This window comes from Hyperolius riggenbachi, chromosome 10, assembly GCF_040937935.1.
Source record: "Hyperolius riggenbachi isolate aHypRig1 chromosome 10, aHypRig1.pri, whole genome shotgun sequence".
Taxonomy (NCBI): domain Eukaryota; kingdom Metazoa; phylum Chordata; class Amphibia; order Anura; family Hyperoliidae; genus Hyperolius; species Hyperolius riggenbachi.
This window is the reverse complement of record NC_090655.1, coordinates 112,148,145-112,160,857: the sequence shown is the minus strand read 5'-3', so window position 1 is coordinate 112,160,857 and position 12,713 is coordinate 112,148,145. Positions and strand designations below refer to the sequence as shown.

The window sequence follows — 12,713 nt, the reverse complement described above, 5'->3', positions numbered from 1 at the left end:
CTCGAATAGAAGTCGACCTCGTGTATAAGTCAACTCCAATATTCAACCCTCTTAAGCTGGATTTTTTTTATTGACTCAAGTAAAAGTCTACTCAGCAAAGTTAATGGTTGTACTTAGGGACCAGGAGGGGTTAATGACTGCACTGCATACAGTGTTGCAGCCATTAAACCCTACTGTCCCTTAAACGGAACCTGAACTGAGAGGGATATGGATGTTTCCTTTTAAACAATACCGGTTGCCTGGCAGTCCTGCTGATCTCTTTAACTGCAGTAGTGGCTGAATCACACACCTGTAACAAGCATGCAGCTAATCCAGTCTGACTTTATCAGCGCACCTGATCTGCATGCTTGCTGAGGGGCTGTGGCTAAAAGTATTAGAGACTGTATACATGCTGCTGCTGTATACATCCGGTGGGCGCCCGAGAGGGCTGCCTCGGCACAGAGCTCCAGTCCGTATGTCTTTTCTTTCTTCTTTTTTTCTTGTTTTTAGCTAGTTGTAGTGCACTTAGTTAGTATTTAGCTTAATTATTAGTATCAGCTTTACCCCCGACTCCCCTTGGCTGCTGCTGATGATCTGCTCCCCTCACCACCTCGGGGGGAGACCTGACTACGACCCACGTGGAGGACCGGATCGCAGCACACGGGACCCACTCCCACCCCCAGTGCACACTGGACCCGCTTCCACACTCCGGCACGCGGACCGATCACCAACTTCGAGGCACAGTAACTCCTTTTTCTCCGCCGCTGTCAACCTCCTGAACTCACTTGACTGAACTAGCGAACATAACTCTATGTTGAATCTGGACACTGATCACTTTACTGTATTCTATTGCCCATTTTGCACCCCTGTTTTTGTATTCACATTGCACTATGGATTGTTCTGCACTTTTGTCTCTGCATGTTTGTCATTTTGTACTTCCTGTGTTTACTATGAGCAAGTGTAAGGTGCCAAACCCAATTCTTGGCATGACCCAGCCGTGCTTGGCGAATAAACTTATTCTGATTCTGACACAGGATCAGCAGGAGAGTCAGGCAACCGGTATTTTTTTAAAAGGAAAAATCCATATCCTTCTCAGTTCAGGTTCCCTTTAAGTGCAGCCAACACCTCCACCAGGCCCCCAAGTGCTGCAATTATTCACTGCCTTTTATGCAGCCCAGTATTTCCCCTGCCCCTTTCCTTGTTAATTGTTGTGACCAGGACTTTCAGACCTGTGCTTTCTTGTCATTTCCTTTCCTCAAAGTATAACTTACCACTGGGTAAATTGCTGCTAATGGGAATGTCACTATTAGTACATTACTCAGCATGCTCAGTGTTGTTCTTGACTCATGTATAAGTCGACCCCTATACTTTTGTGAAGTGAATCATTCCTAGATTTCTAGGCTTATACTTGAGTATATACAATTTCTTACCTTAATTATATTATACAGCATTTTTGCTGTTTGGAAGCTTAGAAATGTGACAGATAAGGTGAAAACAGAGGAAAACAGGTGAAAAAGCTTTGTGAATCATGCCCATTATGCTATAAAAAAAGCACTATACATAGGAGGAAAGAGCAAGTCAGGGCTACTGAGGCATTATTTAATAAGGGAATAAGATTCATGTTAGGCATGTGTGAGAGAGGAAGATTAGTGTTAGGATAGGTGAGGCAGAACATTTTATATTAGGAGAAAATAGGGGTAGGTTTAAGGTAGAGCTCTTTTTTAAAGAGTGCACTTACCTTTTGTAGCGATCACAGTTTGTGAAGAAATCCACCAGACAGGCCAGAAGGTAAGTTTCTGTAAAAGATAAAAATGCCATAGTAACCCAAATTTCCTCAAAAAAGTTGTTTGTAAAATGTCCATATGCAAAGCGTAGGTGAAAAAGGTAACATTATTGTCCCGTTCACAGTAGTGCATTGCAGGGCGGTGTAATGGCAGCTTTGTAACGTGGCTTATCACACGGAAATGCAGCACCTATGAGACATTCACAGTGTGGCGGTAGTGTTGCGGCAAAATGGGTTGTGGTATGGTAACACGCTACATGCATTGCATTACTACTAAACGTGTGCGCTAACAGGTTTGGTAAAGCATACTTTTCATTGACTGTATGCGACACAACCCGACCGTAACATCCGGTACGACTTTCGTTATGTTGTGTTCCTGTTATGCAGAGAACGCAATGCAACCTCCCACTGTGAACCTAGCCTATCTCATTTGATTGATAAATTTATTGATACCACCATCACTATTTTGATTAATATTTTTGTTTGGAAAGTTACAAAAAGATTTTAAACATAAAGTGAAAAATAGGTAAGGAGCGATAAGTCGCGTTATATTTTCTGATTCAACCCTATAAACCTAATTCCCCAAAAATATGTATCAGTTTGCAAGATGTAACATCCTGAATTATGGATTCTTTATGCATTTATCCGTTTGTGTGTAGCGGTACTTTTGCTAACAAACCACAAATCACTTCTTAAACAGTCATATACTACAGCTAAGAGTGAACAGAGGCGCCAGCAGGATAAAAGGTTCTAAAAGGCTTAAAATCCCTCAGAAGGTGGTGGTGGACTCGCCTTCCCGAAGCAGACAAGATACCGTCAGTTGTATGACAACAGGTTTATTAATATACTCCAAAACAAACAGTGCAACGCGTTTCACGGGTATGTTCCCGCTTCCTCAGGCAATAAACAGATAGGAGTACACTGTAAAAACAGAGACAGATAGCGTGTCCTTAGACCAATGTATATGTGTGCTAATGGTTTTTGGTGTATAGTTATGTTAATGTGAATAATGGGTAAACAATGCTGTGGTTAGAGGTATATTGGGAGAGGGGGTGAGGGGCTGTGCGGGGATTGTTATAAGAGTAAAAATCGTAGTGAAAAAAAAGGGGGGGGGGGGGGAACAAAAAAATAAATTGGGGGGGGGGGGGGGGACTACAGGTGGGGGGAGGGTAGTGAGAACATAAGGGTGGCAAAACACAATGCAATCAGATGTAGTAAAATGCAGTAAAACAGACTCACCAGTATAGTCTCAAGGTCACGAATAGCGCCTCTGTACCGGTGAGTCTGAAGATCAAGGTTTATATACCTAAGATTATATGGGTGGACCAATTACATGGTTCATAAGGGGTGGGGGCTGTGTGATGGGCAGGTAATGTGTTTCTATGGGTGGGGAGGAGGCAAGATGGGGGGCGTGTTTGTGGGCCAATAGGAGCAGGGGATAGGTTATGTAACCTATATTGGGCCAATAGGAGCAGGGGACAGGTTATGTAACCTATGTTGGGCCAATAGCAAGAGGGGATGTGGTTGTATAAGTTCGGGGAACAGAAAATAAACAAATGTATGCAAAGTGTGTCTATTCAGAGGCTGAATAGAGTAGTGGTCAAGGGCTCTGCCTCTGGCACAGGAGACCAGGGTTCAAATCCTGGCCAGGGTCAGTACCTATTTAGTAAGGAGTTTAAGGAAAGACTCCCTAATATTGCTAGGTCGCCTCATGAGCACGTCCCCAAGAGGTTATTTTTTATAGACTGCTTGGGGAAAGAAAGTATAGATAACAAATATTCATTCTAACAGACATAAAGTGCATATTGGTGCATAATTGCGCCCTAAAAGACTGTAGGCATAAAAGACATAATTAATCGTTGACATACAATGATATAATAAAAGTCTACATATAAAAAAATAATAATATAAAAGGTATATTATAAGACATATGAAATCGTTGTAAAAGTATGTACAAGTATAAAAAAAAAAAAAAGTGTATAAGATGAAGTTTAATTTAAAAGAGAGGACCAATAAAAGAAACTAATATTGGATGAGTATTAATGAATTTTTTCCAGTTGTTCGTTGAGACCTTCTGGAGCTAGGGTTCTCAACATCTGTATCCAGAACATCTCACGTTTTTTTAGCAGGTCAAAGGAATTCAAACAGTTTTGTGGTATGGTTTCAATGAGGGTTATCCGGAATAGAATATACTAAAGGTGCTCATACTGCTAAGCATGTATTATGTGACATCTCTGTGCGAAGTTGGAAAAACCAAATTCCATAACTGGGTCAGATGCTGCACATTACATAAGTTCCTGTTTACCCCAGCAGAGATCCTGACACAGATCTCAGCAACAGGGAGAAAGATCAGGTTACATCAAGGAGAAAATTAAGATGTAAAAGTGTCTCTCATTTAACTCCTGAAGATCTAGAAGAAGGCAGTGCCTAATATTCTTCCAAATACAGCTCAAAGATCTTATTGTAGGTTCTTCAGCCTTGCTCAGGGTCTTCTCTAATAATAAATACTGTGATATTCACTTAGTACGTTTTTGTCTGGTAGTCTGTTCTTAATACAGGACTATCGTGTCTCCATTTATCCTCTGGGTCTCCATTCTTGTCATATACATTCCCATTGTCATTTAGAGCCAATGAGAGCTGCCCACTTGTTTATGCTAACTTTTTCTGGTTAAATTCTAGGTACTTCACCATTTACAGATTTCCCTACATCACATGACCCGCTGATGTCTGCAGGTTATTCGCAACACATCTGTTGCATTTAAAGGATCACTATGGCAAAAATTTTAAAATTTAAAAGTACATGTCTATACATATGTATCAAATAAATGTATAAAATGTGAATTTGTTTGTGAATAAAATGTACTTTTTTTTTTCCTATGTTACCATCACTAAAGGTGTCCATACATTGGCAGGTGGTCAGCAGAATCGACCATCAAACATCCCTCTCTGATTGAATCTGATAAGAGAGGGATCTATTGCTGTCAGCATAGTACACACAGATTTCCAATAGATTTGGATTGGAAATCTGTGCAGCTGCCTCCACCTGTCGGCCCCTCGGGTCTCTCATGTAAGGTGTACCCCCTGGGCCTATGTGAGTGTCGAGTGTGTGCTATCGCCACACATCCAACCAAGCCCCTTCAAGCATGATCTTCACAGATCACACCTCTAAGAGCAGGAAAAAGATAAAGGGCCAATCGTCTATCAATTTTAGCTCTGGCATACTTCAATGAATGTGTCTGTGAGCAGTAAAAATGTTAAAAGTAGATTTAAATATAAACTAAAACTGTAGGAAATCTAAAAAAAAAGGTTATTTTTAGGAGGAGGAGGATAGATACAATTGATCATCTCATTGGTTTATTTTCACCTCGTGTTCTCTTTAAGACTAAAACATGCTTGCCTGATGACACAATCAACCACCTCTGAGGAAGCCGCGTCTTGCTGCAATATATATGAGCCTGGACTGGCATTCTCCACACGAGTACATTTGAAATCGGCACCGGTAGACTTGGGCGCAGGATACAGCGGTATATGACTGATCCTGCTTCTGCACAAGTCCGGGCCGATTTAATTACTATTCCCCCTCCAGGCCGCCATGGATAGTGGGGGAATAAAATAATTCCGCTTCCAGCAATTGCTGGAGGCCGAATTATTATGTTTTTAAGCAACCTCGGCTCCGTCTTCTGACGGAGCCGACGTTACTCACTGAGCGCTTCAATAGGAATGATTCCTATTGATGTCTATGGAGGCGCCGGCTGCGCCCAAATCTAGCAGCGCTGAAAACCACTGCTCTGTCTCCACACTCCCTTCTGGAAGCAGCAATCTTCTATTTGTGTAGTAAGAGGCTTGCCAATAGAACCCACAATACAACAGATAATACTTTCTTCCAATCTGCTTCCTTGCTCTGGTATGCAGCATGGGATAACCACTTGGTAGATGGGAGTGGAAGAACAACATACTTAGGCCAGGCACCCCCTGGAAGCACCACTTGTGCTTCCTAAAGCAGAAGCTCATTGTGCAGCGTTTTGGCCACGATATTCTTTAATAAAGTTTTACCTAGATGCCCGGTCCATGCTACAGCTTCTGGAGTGTCACCTTGCCCCTTTGCACATAATGTCATAGCTTCTGTGCAAGGGGGCGGGGCTACACACCGGAAGTCGGCGCACGGACCCAGCATGTAGGTAAAACTTTATTCAAAACACACATGTGCACACAAAATCGCTTTTAAACAGCAATTTTGCAGCACTCCTACAGTATACTTTGTATTTGATCGCAATCACTCCAAAGATGCTGCAGGACCCGGAATTGGAATTTCCCAGATCGCAATTGCTCCTGGTGGTTTGTAGCCATTGGCCTTCATTAGCCTAGCACCTTAGGAGTCGTTGGCGATTTCAAAGCATGGCTAAACGTTCTCTAGTGTGCCATAGCGCTTAGTGTGGGGAGAAGCACATGAAAATATTTATTAGGGGTGAGAAGGAATTGGCTATACTGGTTATGGGGAAAGACAGTGGAAGAAATTACTTTTTATGTATGGAGGAAATGGCTAAATATGTTATGGCGACAATGTTACAGGTTAGCCTTGTTCATGTAGGTAATGAAAACCCAATATTTGTTATGAGGGGAAAAGGAAAAGGCTTTGCTTGTCATAGAAGTGGATGGATATACAGTACTGCTAAAATATATATTTATTGTATATGTCTTGTACAGTAAATTAAGCATAAGCCTGCAATATGTCCTTTACCTGGTAAATTAAACAGGGTGTTGAGAATATAGAAGCGTTCTGTGTCATCTCTCTGGATGAATTTGTTGGGGTACTGTTCCCTTGTTTCCGGTCTGTCAAAAGGAGAAACATGATTGAATGAAAAACTTCACTTGAGAAACTCATTACTGGTTGTACTACAAGTTACATTCAATAAAAACCAGGATGTCAAGGAAACATTGCATATATACCCAGAGCGCTAACACACTTCCCTTTAAAACTGAGCTATAAAGTATTCTTCATGGGTGACAAGCCAATAAAATGACTGCAGGCAGCAATGATAAAACATCCTATAAAACCTGGTATACTATACATCTGACTCATTATCTTGTAGAACCAAGCACAGCAAGATCTTAGTAGAGCTGTGTGTGGAGCCATGATAACTGGGTAGGTGTACTGATTAAACTTTGGTCAACTATACCTTAATAATGGATTGTGTTTACATGGTTTCTAGCAAGTGGAATTTCATGCTGGACTCTCTGACACAGGAACAGTAAGGATTATAGTGATGAGGTAATGCCATCAAAATCATCTACTTAGCCTGGGAAGGTGGTCACTTAAGTGCGAGCAATGGCAGAGGCTCGGATCAACACATCCGTTTGGCACAAGTATTGGTAATTCCGCAGTGACATCTTCTGCAGCGCTGTACAGAGCATATTGTTTTGTCACTTAACTGTCCCTCAGAGGGGCTCATATTCATATGTCTATGTATATATTGTAGTTTAGGGCCAATTTAGGGGGAAGCCAATTAACTTATCTGTATATTTTTTTGGGATGTGTGAGGAAAGTGGAATGCCTGGAGGAAACCCATGCAGACACGGGGAGAACATACAAACTCCTTGCAAATGTTGCCCTGGCTGGGATTCGAACCCGGAATCCCGTGCTGCAAGGCGAGAGCACTAACCACTACACCACCATGCTGCTTAAGCAGTAATAGAGCACTAATAATAAGGGTTAGGTATTTTTCAGGAAGATTAGGATTAGGTGTTGATAAGGAGGGTTAGGGTGTGGCAACAACAATGACAGTAAAGGTTCATACACACCTACCAACTGTCTGTCCAACTATCTGCCAAACTTGTATGGTAAGCCCCATTCACACGCTCAACAGTGGTCTTTTATGCAACTCAATTGTCAAACAGCTTTTGTTGTGAAACAAGTTGAAACAACTAAAAAAGTATTTTGCTATTGTTCAAAAAGCTGTCAAGACCGATAAGAAGTCAATCCAACAGTCGGATTGCCTTCTTATCAGCTGTTTGAACAATAGCAAAAGACTTGTTTTAGTTGTTTCAACTTGTCTCACAACAAAGTTGTATGGGGCTTAAAGGTAGCCATACACTGGTCGATTTGCCATTAGATCGACCAACTGACAGATCCCTATCTGATCGAATCTGATCAGAGAGGGATCGTATGGCTGCCTTTACTGCAAACAGATTGTGAATCGATTTCAGCCTAAAACCGATCACAATCTGTTGAGCTGCTCCTGCCGCCTGTCCCCCCCCCCCCCCCCCCCCGTATACATTACCTGAAGCTGGCTCCGGGTCCTCTTCTCCGCGCTGCACCGCATCCCAGCATCCGGCACCGCATCCCAGCATACACTGTGTCACTCCGTGCCCAGGAAGTTCAAATAGAGCGCCCTCTGTTTGAACTTCCTGGTCACTGGAGTGACACAGGAAGTTAATGTACGTTGGGATGGAACAGAGCGGTGCAGCGCGGAGAAGAGGCCCGGGAGCCAGCGTCAGATAATGTATACCTGTATCGGATCGGCAGCTGCTAGTGACGCGCTCCATACCCGCGGGCGATCGACTGTAATTTCCCGCACAGCGCGATCGACGGACCGATCAGATTTCGGGAGGAAATCGGATCGGCGGGTGCGTTTAACGCGAACGATTGGCAGCAGATTCGATCCAAGTGATCGAATCTGCTGTCGAACGGTGGCAAATCGGGCCAGTGTATGGCCAGCTTAACAGACAAGTTTGCCAGATAGTTGGTAGGTGTGTATCAACCTTTAGGGCTAGGCAGTTAAGCTGTGTTTCCAGCTGTGTTTCCACTCCATGCACCAACCGGGTTATTAGAGGGGACACTACACTGGTCTGGCTCAAGTGGGAACTTAGCTTGAAAGTTAGGCATTAATAAGGAAAGTTAGGGTTGGGGCATTCAATAGGGAAATGCTAGCTATAATAATAATAATAATTAAAAAAAGTATATTTTTTCAATACACTTCCGGGCAGTTAGATTCTATACAGCCTCCTTTCCTGCTTGGCTTGCAGACTGAAGGAGTACCGTGCATTGCTGTGGTAATTCCCAATGGTTATTTTTAGCGTCGCAATGCGTTCAACGTAAGGCTTTTATACCGCTTGTTTCCAGTAAGAACCCTGCCCGAGGCCGCTCACACTTGGAACACAAATCACGTTTAAATTTTACAGCCAGATTTTGCTGAGATTTGCACTGCGATATCTGCTCAAAAGAACGAGAACTGCAAACCAATCGTCCACAAAGCACTGTAGCGCGTTTGCGATTTATGAAAATCACAAATGCTGCAGTAATAATGATTCCATAGGGATACATTAAATGCAATGCAACCACTCCAAAATCACTAAAAAATGCTGCATGCACCATGTTTGCAATTTCAGCAAATTGCTGGCAATCGCTACAGTGTGAACACTACCACTGATTTGCACTGCTTTTTTAAGTGCTATAGACTTACAGACAAGCTGAACTGGTTTGTAAAATGCACCAGTGTGAATGAGGTCTCAGGGCTCACTGTGGAGGACTGGGCATTTAAAGAGACTCTGAAGTCTCCCAAAAATGAGGTTTTTACTTTAAAAACCTCATTAACATTACTGCCCTTCTTAAAACGCCGCAGAACCGCGGCTGAAAACATCCTCTATCACCCCAAACTCACCCCTTACTCGGCCGGCAAAATCCACGACTTTCTTGGTCGTGGATTTTGTTGCCCGCCTCTATGCGCGTCAATCAGCGTGCATCTCCGCCTCTCCCCCCGCCCCTCTCAGTGAAGGAAGACTGAGAGGGGCGGGGGAGAGGCGGCGCTCCGCGTTGATTGACGCGCATAGAGGCAGAGCTGCTCTGCCTCTATGTGGATGGAGCCCAGAATGAACCCCCGAGAGTTTGGGGTGATTGAGAGTGTTTTCAGCCGTGGTTCTGCGGCGTTTTAAGAGGGGCAATAATGTTAATGAGGTTTTTAAATTGAAAACCTCATTTTTGGGAGACTTCTCAGTCTCTAAACAACAACATGTGGACAGCAAGGAGATTATCAAATGAAAACATTTTTCTATCATATAGTATTGGATTTGTATTAGGCCTCAATGATAGAGGAACTGTCCAATTTCTGTGACCATTCCACTCATGTAGCCATTCTGTAAAAAAATGTCAAACAACACAACACATTCATTAAAGGCTCTCTGCAAAACAAAACTTCCTGTTGATTTCATTATATCTTTATAGGAAGATATATTCAATGGTTTGTCATTCTCATAAGCAAATCTGGCCAGTTCTCCATGAAAAAAGACAGGCACGTAAAGTGTGATGATTGCTAAACCACAATAGCAGACTCATTGTTGGGCCATTGTTGTTTGGCGACTGGCAGCTTTACAGAAAATACACTGACTGGTCTGGCCAGATACCTGCAAACCAACTCATACATGAAGCATTATATTACGATAATAATGTACAAGTACTATATAGCGCCCTGGAAGAAAACTGCTTAGAAATAAGAGCATTGTGTAAACCATAAATGTGTTGTACACGTGAGTGATTCAGCGAGATTCTTTCTGATGTATGACTCTATACAGGAAGCAAACAATGCGGACAGTAGGTAAATAGGCTGATGCATTGTACTCCAAACAAAGGATCACTTTAGCAGACACAAAGCATGACTTCTCATCAAAGGGAACATCTGTTTCAGTATGGCGTGTTTTGCTATTATTCATGGCTCTACATGACCTTTCTAGCAGATGTAAATATCACCCTCTTTCCCTCCTAACCCTGGCTATTAATGCTGCAAGATGATGCAGGTGCTGAATAGTAGGCTTGATGGTAGGCCTGAAAGACAAATCGAATTTAAACCCGAAATCGTGATAACCAAGATCACAATTTCAGTATAGTCAAAGCAGAGATTATCGTGATCACGTCATTTTCACATAGGGGAAGTTTGAAGAAGTGGCTTCAAACTTCCCCAAAGTCCCGGCGCTTGCGGCCCGCAGCGTTGGACAAACCTTCTGCACGAGTCCAACGCTGTCCGTCCTCTATTACCGTCTGCCGGCTCTTGTGCTTGGCAAAACTCCAGGTTCCTGTATGTCACATGACATACAGGAAGTATTGTGCGCATTAGAGGTGCAGGAGGCAAAGTGGATAGACCGGCATCGCTGGACTCATGCTGGAAGGTATGTCCAGAACTGATGCAGCTTGGGGGACAGAGGAGGCACAGAGACACAGAGCGGGCACAGAGACACAAAGTGGGCAAGAGAGAGACCCAGAGGAGGCATAAAGAGGCAAGGGGGGGCACAAAGAAAGACAGGGGGGACAGAGAGAGAATAACCAGGCACAGAGGGGGAACAAAGCATGATTTAAGGAAATTGTGAATCGAAATCGCAATTTCGGACAGAAATTGCTCAATTAAATTTTTTCCTAAAATCGTTCAGGCCTACTTGATGGTGCATTGTCTGCACTGTGCTGCAAGAATAGCTGAAGAAAATAACTATAGTGTAAAGGGTGCCTATAGATTACTCTACATAGTGGCCCATGGACCATATGATTCGACAATTATAATCTAATCAGACGAAAATTGGTGCCAAGAGCATGCCCAATCGACGATGCAACCAATTTGCACATAAGAATGAACATATCCTTCAGCAAGCTTTACAGATTTTAGTTAATGATTTTGATGTGAACAAACCAGAAACCAGCAGATACAACATACACAAGCACCTACCCTCTCATGAAGTTAAATCCATGTGCGCAGACAAGAATGTTGCCGTAGGCATCAACTTTTAAAAGATTTCCATATGTTGTATCAAACACCAAACCCCTAAGGAAAGAAAACAGAGTATAATGCACAGAGATATAAAAATGCAACGCAAGCTAAAACATATAGCTGAAGATACAACAGCTCAGCTCTTCCTCAGCAGAAAATAATATAATAAAACACACAGAATTCACTTTTATCCACAGTGGTTTTCATCTTGTGGTCTAGTGGTTGGCCTCCATGCACGGGCCACCACAACATGCACATCTAAAAATGGCAACTTATTTACTTGCTAGGTGAAAAGAGGTTGCCACTGCAGAGGTGTCATCAGAGTAAAAACTATTAGTAGTTTCCATATGTTATTCATTATCACTGTACATACCAGGAAAAAAAAAGTCGGCTTTCAATACAAATTGACCTAACTGCTGACCCTTTTAAGCTAGAACATGGAAAGCAAGTAGCATGAGAACCAATCATACCTATGTTCTCCTCACACGTACTGCAATGCTTCCCCTCACCCATATAGTATGGCACTGTTCATCCTGAAGTAGCTGCCCTGTCCTCTCTGCTAGTATTGTCATGGTCCTTTGGACCCATACTCTCCACAAGTATTGCAGGTTGAGCCCACTTCTCCTCCTGTTTGTGTCACTCTACAAGTATATTCCTTAGCATCTGTGTCAATCTCCTGTCAGCACTCGTGTCATCATGAGAGCAGAGAACGTGGACACACAAAGATGCAGAAGAGCTGGCCGGAGAATGACACAGATGGATAGAAAGGAATCTCAGCCTAAAACCTGATGGTAATTATAACCCTTCCCAATGTGCTCCCTGTGGCCGTCTGCAAGAGGTAACAAAAGGTCAATTATTTCATACCCAATTTAAAATATATAAAGGCTCCCAAGAATAGGACAGCCCCACTATTTTTTATAAATAAACCTATAAAATGCATGGCTTTTGAGTATGTACAGTAGTAGAATACTGTATTAAAGCAGGGCTGTGGAGTCGGTCCAAAAATCCACAGACTCCGACTCCAACTCCTCAGTTTAGGATTCCACCGACTCCGACTCCTCGACTCCGACTCCTCTAATTTGCATATTACAATTTTGTTGATTAAAAGTATGTAACATGAAATTCGTCTCTTAACTGCCAACGCTTAGGAATTTTACAAGACAACTGAAGTGAGAAGGATATGTAGACTACTATATTTATTCCCT

At 42.7% G+C, this 12,713-nt stretch overlaps 1 protein-coding gene across 5 annotated transcripts in view; it reads right to left on the bottom strand.

Moving 5' to 3' along the window:
• Positions 1 to 12,713, bottom strand: part of NT5C2 (5'-nucleotidase, cytosolic II) — a 156,012-nt gene that overhangs the window by 42,387 nt on the left and 100,912 nt on the right. For all 5 annotated transcript variants that reach the window (XM_068257522.1, XM_068257523.1, XM_068257520.1 and 2 more), the window contains exons 5-7: positions 11,467 to 11,562; positions 6,501 to 6,592; positions 1,718 to 1,775 (exon numbers count right to left, since the gene is read on the bottom strand). In XM_068257522.1, coding sequence (XP_068113623.1) covers positions 1,718 to 1,775; positions 6,501 to 6,592; positions 11,467 to 11,562 — 246 coding nt within the window. The remainder of the gene's footprint in view (positions 1 to 1,717; positions 1,776 to 6,500; positions 6,593 to 11,466; positions 11,563 to 12,713) is intronic.